Genomic DNA, 23,233 nt, shown 5'->3' on the forward strand with positions numbered 1-23,233 from the left:
TTCTTTTATTAACTTCATAAACTTATTCTTGCAATTACAAAATAAGGTATATGCAGAAAATAGTCTAGAGATACATATGACAAAAATGTCAATAATGCTCTGGATGGTGGAATACAGATAATTGTAATTTTATCTATGTTTCTGTATATGTTAGATGTCCCAAAGTAACTGCGCAGTTAAATAAACCTACTAAACTTTTGATAACTTTAATTTTAATAATTTTTAATAACTATAATTTCCCATCTGACAGATATAAGACAAAAACAAAGCTTATGTAAATAACCAAATCAACTAATTATAGTGATAAGACACTAGAGATATAGGTGCGGCCTGTGTTAACCTTAAACTGCGTATTTGGTGTCAGTGGCAGATCCTGCACTGATGCTACTCATACCTCTGCTTGGCTCTAACAGTTGTGAACTCTTGCCTTTTCTTCATCTTTCTCTTTTTAAAAACTTTTTATGTAGGGATAATTTTGACCCATAAGAAATTGCAAAAATAGTGCACCATTCCCATGTACCCTTCACCCAGCTTACCCTAATGATAACATCTTACGTCATGTTAGCACATTAACATTTCATTACATGAAATGTTACCAAAAATATCTATAAATGGGATACAATGTTACTGAACTTCAATCTTTTTTTACCTGATACCAGCCCCCTCCCTCAAAATAATTTAGGCCAGCATTTCTCATAGAGTTCTTCAAAATACTTAAGTACTACTGGTGGTTAAGGAGGAAGAAGGAGATATTCTAAGGCCAGTTACATTGAGGAAAGGTTAGGTGGTATTTGTTTATTGCAGAATTTCTCACAATGTTAATATGTGTTCTACTATGTTAATATGTGTTGTGAAACTCTAAGAGGAAAATATATGCACCATTTTCCAAGTTCATCTATCACCCCTATTTGTGGCTAGGTGGACAAATGTATTTTGAGATAACATTTTAAGAAACATTGTAAATTCTTCTTCTGTAGGCACGATAAGGTATACTATGGACAAACATTCAACAAGTCATACTGCTGTAAGCACTTTGCCAACTTAATCATTTCACAGATTTCTATATTAAACTAGGTTTAGCAAAAAGATTCAACAAGTATTACAAAACTGTCATTATCAAATTCAAAATATCCTACAACTATGAAGACATACATACACATCCCTGTAAGAACTTAAGGAGGAAAACCTTTATGATGCCTTTCTTTTTTAACAGCATTTGCCATCTATCAATCGCTGCCTTATTTTGAATCATTTGGCACTTATTCCACCAAGCTGCCCTTTGACTTATCCATCTATTTCCCATATGTGCTGAAAATATATCTCATGATGCTCTTTATAGGTAAGTGGCTTTTTTGGTCTTGTTTTTGCATTTTTCCTGTACTTTTTGGTTAGTGCTTGCCATCTACCTTAATATACAGGTTGGTAAACATAGGAGAGACCAAAGAGGAAGCCTGACATGATGAACTAGATCTTGTTAGTAAAGCCCCTGGAGGTTATAATGCTTTTTGCAGGGCATCATGGGATCATATATTTCACTTTCACTGTACAAATAAGAACAATTTTACTATCAGAAAATATAGCTGCATTATGTATGAGATATAGGAGTTTTGACCATGTGCACAGGTATCTACAAACAAAACCTAGATGTCAAACTAAAAAGAATTGGCTATTTCTGATTTTTCCATTTATATCCATTTTGTTTCTTGTTTGTTTGGCTTTTCAAGCTAGCACTTCCTATTAGGCAAATGGGAGTCGGTGTTACAGACTCAAGAAAAATGTATGGAACAAAAACTTACCCTTGAATAAATTTGATCATTAAATCTAATCATTTTCCAGGAAATTGGGGGAAAAACTTTCACTATGAAATTTTTGTTTTCCCAGCTCTAACCTTCACAAATCTCCAAAATAATGATTATCTCTAGAAGGTAACAGATATCAAACATGAACAACATATAGAGAGAAAAGACACAAATGTGAAACTTTAGAGGGAGGTGGAGAGAGCTATGCTAAAGAAAGGAAGACAATTTCTTGCATTAAAAAAAGTAGGATGGAAGAGTTTGATTTACCTCCCTTTCTGCATAAAATCTGGACACTTCTTTAAACATTCCTTCTCACATCTCCCTTGCAAGTGTCTTCTCCCTGGATTCGGGCAGCACTCTGACTGTATTTTAAAATCATTGTTCCTTCCAGAGAAATAGTTAACCTTACTTACTTTTGCAACTTCTTTCTCCACGTTAGGTATGTATTTTACCTACAGTCATCTATACTCAGAAAGAAGAGACATCCTCGGAATCTTTCCCATTAAAAAAAAGAAAATGTGAAGTACAGCATTCCAGTGTGACATGAGAAAAGACAGGCTGTGGATTCAGCTGCAGTAAATACAACACAGGAAGCATTCTGGTAGAAAAATACCTTGTATTTGATAAAAATCCATTACATGAAATAACTGCACATACCCCCAAAACTCTAGACATAACAGGCTATGTTTTTCACACATTGTATTTTTAAGACATATATATTCTCCATATCCTGCTTCACCAAAATTCCTGCTTCATTTGGATTTTATACAAGTTACACTTACACTGTATGAAGTCTGATTATTTTCCTGTAAGTTTAATGAGAAATAGAAAATTAACTGCAATAGATTCAATTAAATTAAGAAACCAAACTTGATAACCTAAATTACATGTATTCTTTTTCACTGCCAAGTTCCCAAATAGATCTGTAGGAGAAGAGGGATGGAAAATATATTCCACAGTTGCCTAGAATAACATATTTTATAGACAGATGTCTGTCTTCAGATCTAATGTTTACTCACCCTAAACATTAGATATGTTTAGAAAATTAAATATCTTTCCAAGCCCTATGTCTTAGCTCAGGTTGCTATAATAGAACACCATACACCGAATGGCTTAAACAACAGCAAACGCTTCTCACAGTTCTGGAGGCTGGGAATTCCACTCGGGATCAAGGCATCGGCTAATGCAGTTTCTGGTGAGGGCCCTCTTCCCAGTTTGCAGATAGATGTCCTTCTGTGTCCTCACATGAGAGATCAACTCTCTTGTGTCTCTTATAATGGCACTAATCCCATTCATGAGGGCTCTACCCTCATGATCTAATTACCTGCCAATGGCCCCACCTCCAAATACCATCATATTGGAGGTTAGGGCTTAACACATGAATTTTGGGGGAACACAAAGATTCACTCCATAGCATTCTGTACCTGGCCCTACAAAATTCATGTCCTCCTCACATGCAAAATACATACATTCCATGTCAACAGCCTCAAAAGTCTTAACTCATTCCTGCATCAACTCTAAAGTCCAAAGTCTCATCTAAGTCAGATGTGGGTGAGATTCAAAGTACAATTCATCCTGAGGCAAAATTCCTTTCCAGCTTTGAACTTGTGAAATGAAACAAGTTATGTGCTTCCAAAATACAATGGTGGGACACACAAAGGGTGGACATTCCTATTCCCAAAGCAAAAAACAGGAAAAAAGGAAGGTGTAATGGGTCCCCAGCAAGTCCAAAATCTAGCAAGGCAAACACCATGAGGTCTTCAGGCTTAGGAATAATCCTCTTTGGCCTGATACTCTGGCTTCAGGACCCAATGAGGCAGAGGTATTGCCCCCAGGACTACGTTGGAGGAGGATGACCCCCACATCGCCAGGCAGAAGCTGTCAGGTCTGTTGAAACCAAGGCAATGACTACCCTTTTTGAAACTGAGAAGGTACCCCTGATGTTCTCTGAATCACCGTTCGGGGTCAGATTCTCCTTTTCTTGAAGAATAGTGTACATTCACAGCTGAATAGCTCTATGGTCCCAAATTCAAGAAGTCCAACAGTCTTCCCTCATTCTGTCCCATCTCCATTCCTTTCAATACAAACTGGCAGTGTTCCTGCTGGTGGCTGATTAGGTTGTGGTTCACACAAATCTAATTGGATGTCTGGTCTGCTACACCCTTAGTGTTCTCTACCAAACATGTTTTCTTATCTTTTTGTAATGCAGACAGATTGATAATTTCCCAAATCTTTTAAGTTCTGGTTCCATTTTTGTTAAGAATTCTGTCTTCATTTTTTGTCACATTTTACTTTACGCAGTCAAGATAAACCGAGGCACTCCTTCAACACTGGTTGGAGATCTCTTCAGTTCAATTTCTAATTTCATGCTCACAATTTTACTTTCCACAAAACACTAGAACATGAACACAGTCATCCAAGTTCTTTGGCATATTATAACAAAGACCACCTTTCTTCCAGTCTCCCATAACAGGTTCCTCATTTTCATTTGAGACTTCATCAGAATGGCCTTTATTGTCCATATGTCTACCAACATTCTCTTCATGGTGATTTACGTGTTCTCTATGAAGATGGAGGCTTTCTCTCCCACCTTCTTCTGTTTGAGACCTCACCAAAATCACCTCTATCAATCCCTTCATGGCAATATTGGCTTTTTCTAGCAAAAAAACTAGTACCTCAAAACTCTTCCAGTACTCTTCCAGGTGCTCTAGTACCTCAAACTCTTCCAGCTTGTATCTGTTACATAACATCAAAGCTGCTTCCACATCTTTATATATATATGGGTTAGCAGCACCGTACTTCTTGGTACTAATTGCTATCTTAGTCAGTTTGGCTGCTATAACAAAATATCATAAACTGGGTGGCTTGGACAACAAATATATTTCTCACAGTTCTGGAGGCAGGGAAGTCCAAGATAAAGGTGCTAGACAATTAAGTTCCTGATGAGGTTCCAAGGTGCTAGCTGATTCTTCTTCATGGTTTGCGGATGGATGCCTTCTTGCTATATGCTCACATGGTGGAGAGAGAAACCATCTCTCCCTTATTTCTTATTGTAAAGGTACTAATCCCATTTATGAAGGTTCCAGCTTCAAATGTCATCACACTGGAGATTAGATCTTCAACATGTGAATTTAATGGGGGACACCAGCTTTCAGTCCCTAGTGCTCTGATGATAGAGTATTCATTAATGTCATGTATTCGTTAACATCTTGTAAGTTATTTGGGCTTTGATGCCTTAAAAGAAGGCCCTGGCCAGGCATGGTGGCTCATACCTGTAGTCCTAGCACTATGAGAGGCTGAGGTGGGCAGATCAGTTGAGGTCAGGAGTTCAAGACCAGCCTGGCCAATATGGTGAAACCCCATTTCTACTAAAAATACAAAAATTAGCCAGGCGTGCTGGCGCATGCCTGTAATCCCAGCTACACGGGAGGCTGGGGGCATGAGAATCGCTTGAGCCCAGGAGGTGGAGGTTACAGTGAGTGGAGATTGAGCCACTGCACTCCAGTCTACGTGACGGAGTGAGACTCTATCTCAAAAGAGAAGACCCTGATGAAAATAGTAAACCTTTAGCAAACACACAAATGATGCCCCATTCTGTATTCTTTTTAATTTTAAAAATAATGACACACACATACAGGAAGATAAAAGGTATAAAAATATACTAAGTACTTTTTAAAAAGGAAAATTCGTGTTTTGGATTGTTACTGAATTATTGCTAATTACTGTAATGTAAGTCATATGTCCTTACATAGTTTTGAAAAATGCTTTCTTTGAAAATCTAAAAAAATGTGTGAATAACTGATAGTCATTGCTGTATCATTGATGTATCACTCAATTTTTGGTAAAGAATTATAAAGATCTTATCTAGAAACTATGTAAAAAGGTATTAAATATATTGTGATGTAAGAATGGGATAACAAAAATGTAATTTTAAAAATGGGTAACTTATTTCCACTAAAGAAAACATTTGGAAAGAAACAAGTGTTAGGCTACTTGAAATCTTTATAAATATATTTGGATTTAAAAAAATTATCCTTTTAAAAAGCTACATTTTTTCTGCTTTTATAGTTATCTTCTAAATTTCAGAAAAATTACGAAAAGCTTTAGTGTGCAAGGAGAACATAAACCCTTTGCAAATTTTAGGTGAGTTAATCTTAATCACTCCAAATAAAGATGGCTCCTTACACTGCCGAAGTACATGTACAATCAATCACTAAAACAAAGAGAAAATTAGAGAAACTACATTTTACTGGGTCATTATATTAAAGTAAAATTTCATTATTAAACAATGCTTTAATTTAAAACCAGATTACTTTAAAAACTTCTTAAAATTGAAAACCAAAAGAAACACAAGTGAATTTATAATTATTTTAAAACAGAAATGAGGATTGACAGTAATTTGAGATATCTGCAACAATTGTAACATAAAAAGATCTTTTTTTTTTGAGACGGAGTCTCGCTCTGTTGCCCAGGCTGGAGTGCAGTGGCGTGATCTCGGCTCACTGCAAGCTCTGCCTCCCGGGTTCACGCCATTCTCCTGCCTCAGCCTCTCCAAGTAGCTGGGACTACAGGCGCCCGCCACCACGCCCGGCTAATTTTTTGTATTTTTAGTAGAGACAGGGTTTCACCGTGGTCTCGATCTCCTGACCTCGTGATCCGCCCGCCTCGGCCTCCCAAAGTGCTGGGATTACAAGCGTGAGCCACCGTGCCCGGCCTAAAAAGATCTTAAAGTCCTTTGGTGACAGACACAATTGTTAATACTACTGTGGTTGGTTACCTATATTCACAATGGAAAGGAATACTAAATTTCATTATCAATTAGTGAAAATAAAGGTGTAATTTCTTTTTCCACTTAAGTACATGTTCCCCAGGTTAAGAAACCTAGACATAGTGAAGTCAAGACAATAACTATCTGGTTAATCAGATGTTACCAAAATCACAAAGTTGATGTCTTTGACTATCTAACTGTATGTTCACCAAATCCCTATTTCATTTTGTACAGTGTAGACAAAGGCTTACTTTCTCAAATGTAAGTAACATAGATGAAATAGGAACCATTAGATATTTTGAAAGTATATCTAAGACAACTTTTTTCTGAAATTTTTTTATTGTGGTAAAATATAAAATATACTATCTTAATCCTTTTTAAGTGTGCAGTTCAGTAGTATTAAGTAATTTATATTGTGCAACCATCACCACTATCCATCTCCAGAACTTTTTTTTTTACCTTGCAAAACTTATATCCTATACTCATTAAGCAATGGTTCCCTAGTCTCCCATCTGCCCTGTCCCTGGCAACCACCAATCTACTTTTTGTCTCTATGATTTTGATTGCTCTAAGTACCTCATATAAATGTAATCATACAGTATCTGTCTTTTGTAATTGGCTTATTTCACTTAGCATAACGTCCTCAAGTTTCCTCCATTTTGTATATGTCAGAATTTTCTTCCTTTTTGAGGCTGACTGATAAGGAGGGACTTACTCCTGTCATTTTGCTATTTGTTTTCTACATAGCTTACCTTTTTTGTCCCTCATTTCCTGCATTACTGTCCTCTTTTGTCTGTAGTTTACTTTTTTATAGTGAAGCATTTAAGTATCTTTCTCAGTTCTTTTGTGTATATTCTATAGCTGTTTTCTCTGTGGTTACCATAGGGTTACATTTAATATCCTGAAGGTAATTTGGACTTATGCCAGCTGAATTTCAAAAATATACAAAAATTCTGCTCTTTATATCTCCGTCAATCACTCCTTTAAGTTTCACAAAATTATATACACTGTGTGTCCAAAATCAATTTTTAAAAATGCAGTAGTCTCTGTGTAGAAAACAAAAAGTGGAGTTACAAACCATTATTACAAAAGTACTAGATTTTATAATTGCCCATGTATTTTTCTTTACTGAGATCTTTATTTCTTCATGTGGCTTTGAGTTGCTGTTTAGTGTCTTTCCATTTCAACTTGCAGGACCCCTATTAGCATTTCTGGCAGGGGCAGGTCTAGTGGTAACATACTGTCTCAGCTTTTGTTTATCTGGGGATGTCTTAATTTCTCTCTCACGTTTGAAGAACAGTTTTGCCAAATACAGGAAATGTGGTTGATGATATATTTTTTTCCTAACACTTTGAATATATGAGCTCACTGCATTCTGGCCTCCAAAGTTTCTGATGAGAAATCTGATAACCTTATTAAGGATAACTTATATGTGATGAATTGATTTTTTCATGCTACTTTCAAGATTCTCTTTTTGTCTTTGGCTTTTGATAGTTGTGTGGATCTCTTGGAATTCATTCTACTTGGAGTTTGTTGGTCATTATCTGGCTGTTCTTCAAATATTCTCTCTGCCCCTTTCTTTCTCTCTTTTCCTTCTGGGATCCTCACAATGTGTATGTTGGTCTGCTTGATGGGTCCCACAGATCCTTATACCCTGTTCACTTTTTTCCAGTTTTTTTTTTCTGTTGCTCAGACTAATGATTTCCATTGTCCTATTTTCATATATACTGATTCTTCTGCTGCTCAGATCTGCCTTTGAATACCTCTAGTGCGTTTTTCATTTCAATTATCGTACTTTCCAGCTCTTGAATTTCTTTTTTGTTCATCCATTTTTTTTTTTTTTTTTTACTTTTTCCACATGCTCTTTGGTTCTTTAAAAAACATTTAAGGCAGTTGTTGTAGAGCCTTTAGTGGATCCACCATCAAGTCTTTTTCAGAGATAGTTTTTGTTTTTGTTTTCATTTGAAAGGGACATACTTTCCTGTTTCTTTGTATGCCTTGTTATTTTTTTGCTGGAAACTGAACATTTCAATCTAATAATATGGTAACTACATCACATTAAGGTCACTAATGGTTTTTTTTAAAATTATTCCTTACTTTGCCTGCCTTGAGCAAGTTGTCAAATGTGAGAATCCGTATTTATTTCAGAAGTACAAGTAGATAGAATCTCAATGTCCAAAATATTTCCCCAAATAAAGAATCTTACAATTATTTAAGTTTACTTATGGAAAAAACATTTTATGGTACTAAAGTGTTAAAATGATTTAAAATTAAGGTTAAAATATGCTAAAATTATCTCCCTTTACCCAGTATCCATCTTCCACTCATTTATTATTGCTTTTTAATAATTATAATGTTTCTCATTGGTTCAGATAATTTTAATATTCTTCTCAGTCGGAGTTATATGCTGATGTTGATATGACATGTTTTTCCAGGGTAGTGTTCAGATTGTATGTTCAGGAAGCAACAGCCACAATTAACAAGGTCACCTGTTTAGAATGCAGATTCCAGGGCTCCACTAAAGATAGTTGAATCAGAAGCTCTGGGAATAAGCTCAGGATCCTACCTTTTGATAGACTCCTCAAATGAGCCTCATGCACAGAAAAGTTTGAGAACCACTGCTTTTGAGTCTAAGTTATTTCAGCTTTGGACAGAAAGAAAACTGCTAATAAGAACTACTTATATAAAAGCCACCAATGTTTTCAGAACAGAGATGATTTTTTATGGCTTTAAAAATCCTTAACTAGTAGTCTGAACATGTTTTTAACATGCCAAATAAGAATTACTAACTAGTTTATTTTTGCTAAGGGTAGCTGGAGTTTTAAATCTCATCTAAAATAAGGTTAGTTAATTCCATATGAAAGTCAATTTGTAAAAATATGCCTTAATTCATCACATACATGTAGGTGTCTATTGTTACTTCATGGTATTCAGCTGAATGATGGGGTCTTGTGAAAGATAATGTGGTCTCGAATTAAGAGCACTAGGTTTGATTTGAGATCAAGCTCCAGTATTTACTAACTGAATGACTTTGAGTTCCAGTTTCCTTAACCACTTAAAGTTATTATGAAGACCAAATGACATATGGTAAATTGAACTTTTGCAAATTATAAAGGGCTTTGCAGAAGTAGGACATTTATAACATGTTCTGTTCTTACTTCACGATAGTTTAGTGATTTATATTCTCTGACTATAAGTTCCATGAGAGCAGGGATGACACATTTTGTTCAGATTGTACCCCATAAACTTGTATAGTGGCACATAACAGACACCCATAATTGTGTGTGCAACTCTATCTTTAAAGAATACTACTACTACATCTAGAAATATATTTCAAGAAATCTATCGGCTTAAGTAGGTAATGAATTTCAATTGTATCTCAAAGGGTTCCTTATATTTAGAAGACATAAGTTTTGGTTTTTTCTTTCAACTTATATAAGTATCTTAACATGCTATGTCTAGAATGTTTTAATTGTTAAGAACAATTTCTTAATAAACTTCCATTGTCTTCCCAAGTCCCCATATACATGTCAGAAATGTGTTCAAACATTACAGCTATTTATTTGCAGTGAAACACACAAAAGTGATAACATTTCAATAACATTTTATAATTTATAAACCATATTTTTGTATTATTTATTTTAACCCTCACAGCTACTTTGTGAGGTAGATCATTTTATCCAAAAAATAAAACCAAATCTCAGGGAATAATCATTTTTATTCAGTTTCATATTTAATAATTTAGCTGGAAATGATCTTACAAGTTCCCTATGTTTGACAAGAATCAGATGAGCTTTCTAAGTTGTAGTTTTAAAGAAGTTTTTACTATTTATGAAGATTAACAGATTAAATGCAAAACTCACAACTTTATAAATAATATATATGTATATCTATTTATATATATCATACATTTAAGATGAGATTTTACAGTTTCCAGGATCACAGTATTTCCCCCAGAAAATATAAAAGCATGTTACCTCATCCAGGACCACAGCAGTGATGACACACATTCATAAACGAAGATGATGCTGTTGGGTGTCTTTCCACAAGAGTGATGAAGGATGTGAACGGTTCCAGCTACACTCTGTCCCCTAGTTCCATTTGAAGTGGTTCCTATGAATAGGCTGGCTGGGTCAGAAATACAAACTGACCAAACAGGGACCTACCCTCGGGCTTTAATGAAGGCCCCATCTCTTTACCAAATGATCTGATTTCTCTTCTAAAACAGCAATTTACTGAAGTGTTTGCTAAACCTCTAAAACTGCTGTTTGCTTTCAAAGTTACTAAGTTACTTCAAGATAGTAATTGAATCCTTAAATCTGACTCCTTATATAATTACAATACCACTATCTCTGGTTAAAATTATTTTGGAGACATTAATGTCTCACAATTAACTTAAAAAAAGATTATTAACAGCCTTTTGGTTACCATGGAGGCATTACATTACAAATAAAACACAAAGAGGATTTTAGGCACTTGCATGGATCTTAACATCTGTTCCAAATGTTTACTTTTCAAATCAAGAGTCAGAGTGTTTAGATAGTTCTGAGAGACCTATCAGGGCTCAAACCCCACACATTAATTTGTTAGTACATCTCAGCATGCTATTTGTCTTGGCCACTTATGTTTTTAAAAACTAACATTAGATGACGTGTAAGGAAACTTTCCATAAAGTTAGGAACATCTGGCCTAAAAATGCAGAGACTTCTGGTTTCTGGAGAATAAACTGAAAAATCCTAAGGGAATAATTTAATTCTCACCTGAGGTCATGCAGATAGCAAGAGAAAAGGTCTTATTAGTCTGATGATCTGTATCTTAGAATGTTTAGGTGTAAGAACCTTTGGAGTTTTGAATTTAGAATCTTTAGAGGTTCCCATGAATGAGAAAATACTACAAATCTTATACTCAAGGCTGCTCAAAATAAAAAGGAGCTGCGGAAAAAAGAATAAACATCTTATTTCCTCCCTTTTGTACTCTTCTGTTTCCTTGTCAAGGGCAGGAGCAGGGACAAAGTGTGAATGAGAAGAAACTGGGCTGAACTGAAAAGGGCAGTCTGGGGTTGGAAGACGAGGCTGATTCTTCATCTCTTTACTTGGGCATTGGCAGTCTCTGGCTGCAGACTCGAAAAATAGAGAGTAGTTCTTTGGTGCTCACTTCCTCTTTACTACTCCTGTTTGCCATTCATGTTGCAAGCTGGCCCAGGAATCTGAAGTCCTTCAACCCATGAAGACCTACTCATTTACACTACAGACCTAAACTTCTCAGTTCCAGAGGCCTACCTATATGAGGCAGAGTTGTTTCTTTATCTGATTATAGCAGTCTACATTAAGCATGAGTAAGGTTTCATCCATTGTGGGAGTTTTCATCTTAAAGGGGGAGCTGATGAGCCTGGTTCATAGAAAGAGCATTGGGTTCTCTGCCACTTACTAGTTGTGTTTGTACCATTTTAAAATAGAAAATGCCTCATTGTGGTATTGTTAAATAACATAATACAACTGAAAGCTCAACTGTTCTGTCATTTTGATATTTATTTTCTATCCGCTTTATAGGTATTTTGTCCCTCATTTCCTGCATGATTGTCATCTATTGTGCTTATTTTTTTTTTTTTTTTGAGACGGAGTCTCGCTCTGTTGCCCAGGCTGGAGTGCAGTGGCGCAGTCTCGGCTCACTGCAAGCTCCGCCTCCCGGGTTCACGCCATTCTCCTGCCTCAGCCTCTCCGAGTAGCTGGGACTACAGGCGCCCGCCACCACGCCCGGCTAATCTTTTGTATTTTTTAGTAGAGACGGGGTTTCACGGTGGTCTCGATCTCCTGACCTCGTGATCCGCCCGCCTCGGCTTCCCAAAGTGCTGGGATTACAAGCGTGACCCACCGTGCCCAGCTGTGCTTATTTTTTTGTAGTGAAGCATTTAAGTACCTTTCTCATTTCCTTTTGTGTGTATTCTATAGCTGTTTTCTGACACCTAGCAGTGAATGTTAGATGAATTTCAACCTCTCATCAGTAGGAAATATAAGAAAGTGTATATGGATGGGAAGGAGAGGGAAGCTGGTTTCTAGAGTAAATTTTCTATCTTCTTGGCTTCCTTCAAATTCATTTTCCTCTAGCCTAACCTCTAAGGAAGTCACGTATTCGGAAAACAAAACTAGTAAAGCTATTTTTAACATAAGTGGCAGGTACAATGGTGACAACATGAAGGTACAGGCCACAGGGGAATAATAGAAGCTCCATGGTGGTTGAGCAGCACCAGGCACTGTGCTATGGCATGACAGACACAAAGGTACATTATTTCAGTGGCATAATTTTTCTTCCAATGATCCCATATATGTATGCATCAGTACGTTTATATGATTGGCTAAACACAGAGCCCAGATACTGGCTGTGAGAAGAGTCATTAGCAAATAGACCAAAATTTAAATGCTGGCTGAGTCTCAAGCCATTGAATAAAATGCAACCCTTGAGAATATCGTCACAAACCTGCATTTACTTTAGTCCAGTAGTCACCCTGATTAAGAAAGAGATTTGTACTTATTTAAAAAATTGATCTTCAGGGGAGATATTTGTCATTTTTTTGCCAGCCCAGCACCCCATTATCTTTCTTCTGGAGGAAACCCAGTTCAGGTGGTTTGGGTAGGTATGCCATGGCCCCTCTCTATCCAGAGACTTAGGAGTGGACATATGACCCAGGCCAGGACAGTTAGCATTCCCCACCTCCCTGGGCCCAGATACTTGCTCAGAGACTCACATGTGACCTACCTCCCTGGGCCTAGGCATCCAGTCTGAACCAGAGTCTTCTTCATGTTGCTTCTGCTGTATCTATGGGCAGACACCTTTCTTTCCCTTTGAGGTCACTGGCAGACATCTTGCCAGCTATGAGGAATGATTCTGAGAGGAACAAAGCCTGATGGCATCACTTGATTCACTGGATGCAGCTGTGTCAGATGAGATCTACTCTTAAATTTCTTAGTTTGTGAATTAATCTTTGGCTGAAGCTATCTGGAATCACAACTTTCACTTGCATTCAAGAGAACAAAGCATAAGGAAATTATAGACACCATTAATGAATCTGATTTAGCTAATATTCAATGTTATGCTTATTATTTAAATGTGTATAGCAGTTCCAAGAGAGTGTTTTATCAATAAGGAAATTTGTCTAACTCATTGAGTCAATGAATATCCTCATGGAGATTCATGGAAAATAGATCATAATGCCATTGTCACCAAGTAGTCCTGGCACCTTCCCCCATGCCTTCAAACAAAAGTCACACGCACAAAATTGACAACATTATTTTACTGGAATTTAGCAGGGAGAAGATAATATCTTCAAGTTTTCACAAAGAAAATCTCCACATTGAACTCTAGCCAAATAAAGAAAATCCAAGTTCCTGTTTCAGTCTCAACTGGCCTGGGTACTAAAGCAATGCACTCCTCTCTTAGGCGGCATGTGTCAAGCTGTCAGTGATGTTGCCACCTTTTCATGAACCTTAACTCTCTGCATCATGTCTCAGCAATACCAGGCACGAATTCTGAAAAACTTCTTCCACTTATATGGTTTTCCTCATCCAGCTGCTGGATACTGCAAAACTGTTCACCAACCATACGCTCTGGTCCATACAGCTTTCTTCTTAAACTCTGGGAGAACTCTCAAGGACAGCAGGGTGGCTAAGGGGACAAAATATAGGTATAGCTGCATTTGAAAAGGTCATTTTGATCAAAAAGGTGTCAGAACAGAATTTGTCTTTTTCTCACTTGGCTAATGTTCAAGACTAGGGAGTTCCATCAATATTTTGGCAGAATTTTAATGGCAGAAAACCATTTATAAATGTTGGGGGGAAAGTTGTTGTTGTTTTTTTTTTTTAAGTTACCTTGCAATCAGTTAATGGGAAATTTTGCAGAATTAAAATGAAAGCTGACTTCTGGGATGCTGGTGATGTTTTTTTTCTTGATGAGGGTGCTGACTACATGGCTGTGTTCCCTTTGTAAAAATCTACTTACAATTTGTGCTCTTTTCTACATGAATATGGTATTTCCATTAAATATTTACTTAACGCTAAAAAACAACAATGAATAACCTGACCCTATGATAAAGTTAGGTTCATGTACTCAATGGAGCAAGTATGACCATACTAAAGTATATTTGAACATCTATCCCCAAACTATTTCTGATCTGTCACAGGTCCCTCAGGGACCAATTTAAAATAGGAAGTTCTGTGTACTTCCTTTAAGTAACTTTTTGTATATCTTATTTTAGAATATTAATACAAATGTATTGATATTTTATTTGAAATATAATAATATGAAGGAATGTAGGTAAGCCAGAGTTACACAATTATTGTATGTGAATCTACTAAGCCTACTATATAATCGAGTGAATATGAGCTTCCTTGGCCCAAATGACTGCTTTCCTCATCCATATGTGTTGTTATCTTTGTAACCTAAGAGAGTATATCTTTGGAGCAACCAATGTTATTATGGCCATTAAAAATGAGCACAAACTCCGTGGGGCAAACAGAGTAAGCCCTAGCAGCAAGTCTCTAGGGATGGATAATGTGAAAACATGTCAGACCACAGCCCTGATTTTCACTGAAGTTCTGTGGTTTATCAGAGTCATGTGGGAGCACTGTTGCAGCACACACATGCCTCCTACCACTTTGAGGAGACAGATTACAACCAATGAATTCTTACTTATTTGGCAACCAATAAACTGTACCATAGTAATAGGTAAAATATGGATCATACACTGACTCCGGGCTGACCAGATAAATTATCACAGAATAGGCCAACAGGCAACTTTCTGAAGGTGAAAGTTTCATTGTAGTATCTCACAGCATGTCAGAGACATCAGATCAGTGGCAGCCGCTGGCAGGCTCCAGACCCCCAGATCACCAGACATGAAGGACAAGAACAAGCTGTTGTAGTCCATACGGCCAATGCCGAAATGACTTCTCAGATCTGAGTAAAATAATCTACACAAGTTTTACAGAAAGATCTTCCATGTTTGTGGATCCTACAGTCATAGTTAACAAAGTCGGTAGAGAAGTACAAAAGACAGAAATCATTTAAATGCCTGAAAGTAGAAGTGTCTAGTTCCCCTGGCAAGATACTATGAAGCTCATTAAAAACATTACTTATAAAGCCAGTATAAGAACAGGTTTAGATGTTTGAAAAAGAATGTTAAAATTAAAAAGGCAGTATTTGAGCTATGTGTATTTTCAATTGTATATGATTATAAATATGTAAGACAACACACGCAGAAGGGGGCAAAAACTTCTTATGGAAAATATAAAAATTGTCATTGGGCAATGGGACTCTGGATTTCTCTTTGCTGCTTTTTAGTTTTCTGAATTTTCTGAATTTTAATTAAAAGAATATTTTACTATTACCATAAAACATTTTAAAACCATTTAAATAAATGCTAAATTTAAAAGCACTGGCATTCTTTTTAAGTCTACTTTCTGGTTCAAAATGCCACACTAAACAGCTCCAGATTAGCCCTTTCGGAAACCAATATAGGTTGAGCATCCCTAATCTAAAAATCCAAAATCTGAAACTTTTTGAGCCTCAATATGACAACACAAATAGAAAATTCCACACATAAGTACTTAACACCAAGTACCTTCATTCCTGTACAAAATTACTAAAAATATTATATAAAATTACCTTCCGGCCATGTATGTAAGGTATGTATGAAATATAAATAAACTTTGTGTTTAGACTTGGGTTCCATCCCCAAAGCATCTCCTTACGTATGTTCAAATATACCCAAATCCAAAAACATCCAAAATCCAAAACACCTCTGGTCCCAAGCATTTCGGATAAGAGATACTCAATCTGCAAACACTAGAATGCCATTCTGCTCCACAGACAACAATAGTGGTTTTTCCCCTATGTTGAGCATAAAACGTGGAAGTAATACCTTTCAAAAGATCCCTGGACTTTGCTGAGAGGGCTTCTTTAGGGCTTTCCATGATGCTGAATAGCCAGTCAATGAACTAGGGTAAAAATGAAAAATAGTGTCAAAGAAGAGAATCCTACCAACAGCAAAAGAACAGTTAGTCCCTTGGACCTATATATATGAGGTGATTCTCCTGCCTCAGCCTCCCCAGTAGCTGGAATTACAGGCTTTAAGAGGGAGGTAGACATGGGCCCAGAGGGCCTCCTATGTGCCAGGGACATTATCTCTCATCACTCTGATGGGCCCAGAGAGATTAAAAACCTTGCCTGAGTCCACTCTCAATGTATAGCCGAGTTAAGATTTGAACCCAAGTACACTTGGCTTCAGAGCCCTATGCTCTTTCTTTGCATCATGCTGCCTCCCACCTGGTTCTGTGTGCAGCTTGGTCTAGGCTGCTAGGCTGGGCAGTAAATAGAAAACACATCAGATATAAGCCCCCGTTTCTGAAATAAAATATGTTTCTGTAGATGACAACAGTTGTGCCCAAATGGATATGAAACAGAAAGTTGAAATGCAAGAGAAATGGCATAAAATAATTCACTAGGTAGAGCCAAGCGTGTTAACCATGAATAAATCCTGCAAATGAGGTAGAAACTCATAGTATTTATGAGTTTGGCTGATCTCTCAGGATGCAGCCCGAATTGTTTTTGAATTAGATACAGGGTAATTTCATCAATGACTGAATGCTGCCAATCTTGGTTCACTAAAAACACATACATTGGTGATAGGTAATAGGCATTTTAGTTTCACATATAGAAGCTAGGTTGAAGAAAGAGTAAAATAGGGAGAAAAAGAAAATATTCCTAATTCCCTGCTTTAATCAAAAATTTTTTTCTTTGTTGATTTTCCTTTTCTCAGTTTTGTGCTATAATATCCTACTGGTAAGCAAAAAAGTCAAGCACTACAAAATATAATCAATGCAAGAGGTCTACATTGTAGTCCCAAAGGGAACGTGGTATCCCAGTCCAGAAATAACATAAGGGAAGACCACATTTAATTTTTTTTTTTTTTTTTTTTTTTGAGACAGTCTCAATCTGTCAGCCAGGCTGCAGAGCAGTGGAGGGATCGCGACTCACTGCAACCTCCGCCTCCTGCGTTCAAGCGATTCTCCTGCCTCAGTCTCCTGAGTAGCTGGGATTATAGGCACACACCACCACACTCGTCTAATTTTTGTATTTTTAGTAGAGACAGGGTTTCATCGTGTTGGCCAGGTTGGACTCGAACTCCTGACCTCAGGTGATCTGCCTGCCTCGGCCTCCCAAAGTGCTGGGATTCTAGGTGTGAGCCACTGTGCCCAGCCAAAATTTGATTTTAAATGGGACACAAAGCACAAAATTTGGGGCAGCAATACTAATGCTTATCAGGTTTAAGAAAAATAAAAGGCATTTTAGTTGAGACACTTGGTGGAGTTGTGCATAGCTAAACTATGGGTCTACAGTTCAGAAATGTTTTTAAAGATTAATGTTCAGATTTCAAGAATAAGCAACAAAAAGTTAGTTTGAAGCTTTCAACTTCATAAAAATCCAGTTTTGATTAAATGAGATTCAAAAAAGAATCTTCCAACCAACTGTATTAAGGACAGGTCAGAAACATATAATGAGAAATACAGTAAGCACAGTATTATCATATGCTTTGCAGAACAGCTAGTAGCCTGGGGAACCTCAACATTAAAAACCAAAAAAATGTTTCCTTTTGGGTCATATGTTTTAACAATTCAAAGTAACACGTGTTCACATACAAAGCCCCCAACATGACGCAATGTCATCTTCCCCTTCACCCAACTCCTTCTCCTGCCCCACCCCTACTCCAGAAGAGGAACTAGACTGAACAGCAAACTAAACAATTTGGGTTTTCCTGAGGGCAAGGGTGATACTATTAGACCTTTACAAAGCTCTGTTTGGCATCTAGCACAGACCAGTGCACACTGGGTGCCTGGAGCATATCTGTGCAATGGAATAAGCTATGGGGAACCTTAAAGATGCTACAAGAAGATGGATGCTCCCGACCCACATTTCCTGGCAGAAAACTTCCTGACCCACCCAGGCATTGTTGATCAACTCCCTCCCTTACTCACCACCACTGTATCTTACTTATCACACCCTTTGCAATCCTGAATTTGCTTTCCTGTCGACCCTCACCTTGAGATTCTGAGCTCCGAGACATACTCACCCTTTCCTCCCCCGGATCAAGAAAACAAGTGCCTTCAATAAATGAAGGAAAGTATGGGCTTTTCCTCCACCTCACTCCCAGCTGTAAGCAAGCTGCCACCTTGTTGTTTTTAATCAGCAGTTGCCCCGAGCCTGGGCTAGCCTCAATCTCTGAGACTCTGCATCTGGCTGAGATTTGGGGCTGAGTAGGAAAGTCTGCGGTGTGATTCAAGATGCACTTAACTCCCACCTCAATTCTACAGTAGAAACTGCTGAAGAGACAATGGCTGCCTGCCCTGCCTCACCTTCTGGGTCTGTTCCTTCCATGGCTCTTTCTGCAGCAGCAGAGCCATGCTATTGGGAAGGAGAGTGAGAACCTCCTGCAGAGTGACCCTGTGCATTGGACTCCTGCCAAGGAAGCTTGGTACTGGCCCAGCTGGGCCATTCTCCTGATGCCATGGCAACCAACTGGCACTGAGACCCAGGAGGAGCGGGGCAGTGTGGTCGGCCCATGCAACCACTGCGGTTGCAAATATCAGCAAGAAGAAGTCCAAAGCCTACGATGAAAACAGAAATGACGTTAGGTCATATGTTTCAACAATTCAAAGTAACACATGTTCACATACACAGCCCCCGTCGTGAGGCAATGTCATCTTCCCCTTCACCCAGCCAGTCCCTCCTGCCCTACCCCCACCCAGAAGAGGAACTGAACTGAACAGTAAACTCAGTTTCCATGTTTAATGAAGACACATTTTTGGGCTTTAGAAGATTTTTGAGGTCCCTTTATGTGAAAGCAGAAGACCCAACGGTTTCATTATTATTGCTCTAACATTTCAGGAGAAACATCGTTTATTCAATTCCTAATCACATCAAAATCCAAACATTCCTCTGTTTCGATGTTTTCAAAAAGCTTCCAAATGAAGAAATATTTATGGTTATGTGGGCAAAACTAATTTTTAAAAATATGTATACTCTGATTCTACTTTTGAGCAAGTCTTTCATTTTTTTTAAAAAATGTTTTAAGACGTGGGATCTCACTATGTTGCCCAGAGTGGTCTTGAACTCTTGAGCACAAGAAATCCTCCTGCTTCAGCCTCCCAAGTGGCTGGGACTATAGACATGTGCCATTGTGCCCAGCTTCTTCATGCATTTTAAAAACCTGTCCAGGATCTATCCATTTAGATTTCAGACTAATCTAGACAATTATAGAAATGGTGATTATAGGAGCTACCTCTGAGTAGTTGGATTAGTGTGATTTAAACTACACTTCTTTCTGCTTATCTGTATTTTCTCAGTGTCTTAAGGTTTTTGTAAGAAAACAGAGAAAGTTAATAAAAACTTAGGAAATCAGAAGAAAGAGGACAGATCATGCAAGTTCAAAAAAGGTTTAAAAAGTACTTCCTAATCTCTTAAAATTCCTAAACTCACAAATTAAAATTTCAAAAAGACATACAACTCTTCAGAAAAACTGGGCAGAACTTCAAAAAACATCCCAGGTTATGCAAATTTGACTCACATAGCAAACAGAATACTCATGAAGCATGCCTACAGAAAAAAAAATTCTACTATTACAAAATGCACAGCTGCCAGCTAAGTCAACACAATGAAGGAAAGCAGGAAAGAGCTGTCTTCATTTTATTAATCTTTTATTTTTAAACTCACCCAAACCTAATACTAGTGGGTCTTACTTTTTTTGAGTCATAGGTAATTTTGCAGGTGTGATAAAAACTCCCCTCCATATGTGCACACACGCACATAAGTATTGGCACACATAAGATTATCTGCATACACTCCAGGAACCTCTTCAAAGCAAGCATTTTTAGCCATATGCTGGGCCACTGTGGAGGCCAGAGCCCTATATTCCCACATCCTTTATGGGATCAATCCCAGCTATATAGGAGCTTGGATTCTCTCTCTCCTGAGTGTCCTTTGTGTTCTGTCTGTCAAGAAACATATTTTGTTGAAAATATTTCTCAAAGGGCAGCCTTGGGTGTCTCCAAGAGCTTGGTAAGAATACCGATTTCCTTGCAGCATCAGAGAATCATTAAGTGTGTCTAAAATAAAAGGAAAGAGGGAAAGAAAAGCTGCAAACAGCACCGTGTTCCTCTTTTGGGAGCATATATTTTAGGTTGGTGCAAAAGTAATTGCGGTTTTTGCCAATTGCACCAACCTAATATAAGTTCTGTATTTTAAGGAAGCTATAAACTACTCCTCTAGATTTTACCTCGTCAAGAGCCGTATTCTGAAAGGATGTTGACTGGTAAGCAACATTTCTAATATAACCCATCAGTTCCAAGAGCCACTCCATTCTCTTCAAAATGCCTGAAATGAAAAGGGTATTTTCTTACTAGACCATGGTTTTCCTTTGAAATGTAAAACAGATCAGTAACAACCATCATAACTAAAGCAGAACACCTGGTGAGGATTCCATTAACCAGTTTCATGTTCCCTTGCAATACCCGAGACTTGTGACTGCCTGTGAGAGAGTTCTTTGACATTATTCACATCAGATAACGGTATTTTGGTCTTTGATTTTCAAAAGCCAACTTATTCTTTAAATCTCCCTGACCACTAGTGATAAAATGCATTTGTTGGAGTTTCTCTCTCAACATTAAATACACTAGGAGAAATCTGGCATGCCAACTAACTAGCAATGTTGAATTGTTGACAATTATTTGTTTTTATAGTTCTCCTTTGCTTAAGTGTTCCCAATTTATGCCAAATCACAGAGGAAACCTAAACCAAAGACATGTAAAGAAAAACAAAATACAGCCATTATGTTTCCGTTATCAGCAATATTGACTTTTTTCCCTTTTAATTTTTTTTTTTTTTTTAAAAAAGAGGATTCCTAGCACAGTAAAGACTGCTAAGGACAGGTTTCAAAAACGGGAACTGCATTTGAGAGCCAGCTGGTTCTGGCTGGAACCAAAGGCAACATCAAACTTATTTCAGTTTATTGCATGTAAATTCATGCTTCATTTGAAATACCTACTAGATTTCTTCCTCATACATACACTTTTGGCTTAGAGTAAAAAATGTCCAGTTTCTCATCATAGGTTCATTTTTCAGTGGAAAGGTACTAATGCAGATATAAAAACTGTTTCAGACTGCCACAGAGGACGATGAATCAAAATTTCTTTTCTTTTTTTTTTTTTTTCCAAGATGCAGTCTCGCTCTGTCACCCAGGCTGGAGTGCAGTGGTGGGATCTTGGCTCACTGCAACCTCTGCCTCCCGGGTTCAAGCAATTCTCCTGCCTCAGCCTCCTGAGTAGCTGGGACTACGTGCTCACACTACCACACCCAGTTAATTTTTGTTGTTTTAGTAGAGACAGGGTTTCACCATGTGGGCCAGGCTGGTCTTAAACTCCTGACCTCAGGTGATCCGCCTGCCTTGGCCTCCTGAAGGGCTGGTATTAAGGCGCTACAGTTTTGCAGAGTATTACAATCGTGTTTGTCAGTTTTTCCTCAAAATCATAACAATACAAGAGATGAATGGGGAAAACCAGGCACAGAAGCATAAGCAATTTGTCCAGAGTCACACAAGCTTCCCAGCCACATCTATCCCTCAGGAGCCTGGTGCCTTTCAGAACTTGAATGTAGTCTCTAGAAATTGTAAATATGACCAACAAGCTGGATAGAGCAATGAGGGAGCTCTCTTATTCAGTAATTATTAAAGCATAACATCTAAAATGGTCTAAAAATTGCATCATGTGATTCATTAGCAGAGCTTCAAGCTTGCTAATGTAGATAGGGTGGCAGGATTTGATTATTCTCACTCCAGAGAAGTTCTTCTGTAAAATAACTAGTCAATTTTTTTGTTTCTGTTTTCTCTTGTTTGTTAAATGACTACCCAAAAGCCATTTTCATGAAATCATCAGGCAGAATCAATTGATATCTTGTGTGCTTGGGAAACTGAAGTTAAACAGGCAGAAGCAGCTAACTTGTTTGTATCTTTGAGGGTCTACAGAGCCAAACACAAAACAAAACCCCTCGAAAGAATCCATCCTCATTTCCAAAAGTGGATGTTGTGAGCTATAACTGCTCATTTCTATCCAAGTTACTCCTCATTACACCAGAAGGCCTAACCTGTGTCAATAAGCACTAAACTAATTTTTAAGTTGAGAACTCAAGTGCAACTTAAAAGCAACAGCAAGCAGATCTATTCCTGTTTCTGATGTTCACCCCAGGGTGTCCTCACCCGTGTTGGCATGGCTCACAATCCGTGCCTGGTATAAGCTGTGCAGAAACATCCAGGCCAACACCTCTTTCTCACAGTGTTGCACAGCAACACTCAGCATGTCGGTCAGGTTCACCAAGGGGAATCGTCCTTGAGAGACTAAGTACAGTTTGACAAAGGCAGCCTTTTCTATGTTGCTCTGCAAAAAAAAAAAAAAAAAATTGTTTAGCTACTATTAAATTAACTGAAGTAGCTACAGAATTTCGGGGCAAGGGCAAAACAGAAAAGGTGAGTTGGATGTTACTATTCTCTTCATTTCCGGCAGCACACGACCCCCCATCTGCCTGTGTGCTAAATTAACATGAACATAACAATAGAGGGTTGTAATGC

At 37.7% G+C, this 23,233-nt stretch overlaps 2 protein-coding genes across 10 annotated transcripts in view; one reads left to right on the forward strand and one right to left on the reverse strand.

Moving 5' to 3' along the window:
* The window catches only part of HACD4 (3-hydroxyacyl-CoA dehydratase 4), a 28,478-nt gene extending 22,398 nt beyond the window's left edge, over nt 1-6,080 (forward strand). For both annotated transcript variants that reach the window (XM_058431893.1, XM_032138892.2), the window contains 2 exons: nt 1,214-1,339; nt 2,239-6,080. In XM_058431893.1, coding sequence (XP_058287876.1) covers nt 1,214-1,339; nt 2,239-2,321 — 209 coding nt within the window. In that variant the 3' untranslated portion in view covers nt 2,322-6,080. The remainder of the gene's footprint in view (nt 1-1,213; nt 1,340-2,238) is intronic.
* A 2,727-nt stretch (nt 6,081-8,807) lies between these two features.
* FOCAD (focadhesin) overlaps nt 8,808-23,233 on the reverse strand; it is a 324,194-nt gene continuing 309,768 nt past the window's right edge. For all 8 annotated transcript variants that reach the window (XM_032139268.2, XM_032139267.2, XM_032139266.2 and 5 more), the window contains 5 exons: nt 22,865-23,042; nt 20,891-20,988; nt 18,972-19,223; nt 16,481-16,556; nt 8,808-14,226 (listed from right to left, as the gene is read on the reverse strand). In XM_032139268.2, coding sequence (XP_031995159.1) covers nt 14,153-14,226; nt 16,481-16,556; nt 18,972-19,223; nt 20,891-20,988; nt 22,865-23,042 — 678 coding nt within the window. In that variant the 3' untranslated portion in view covers nt 8,808-14,152. The remainder of the gene's footprint in view (nt 14,227-16,480; nt 16,557-18,971; nt 19,224-20,890; nt 20,989-22,864; nt 23,043-23,233) is intronic.

The sequence above is a fragment of the Hylobates moloch genome, unplaced genomic scaffold (assembly GCF_009828535.3).
Source record: "Hylobates moloch isolate HMO894 unplaced genomic scaffold, HMol_V3 SCAFFOLD_19, whole genome shotgun sequence".
NCBI lineage: Eukaryota > Metazoa > Chordata > Mammalia > Primates > Hylobatidae > Hylobates > Hylobates moloch.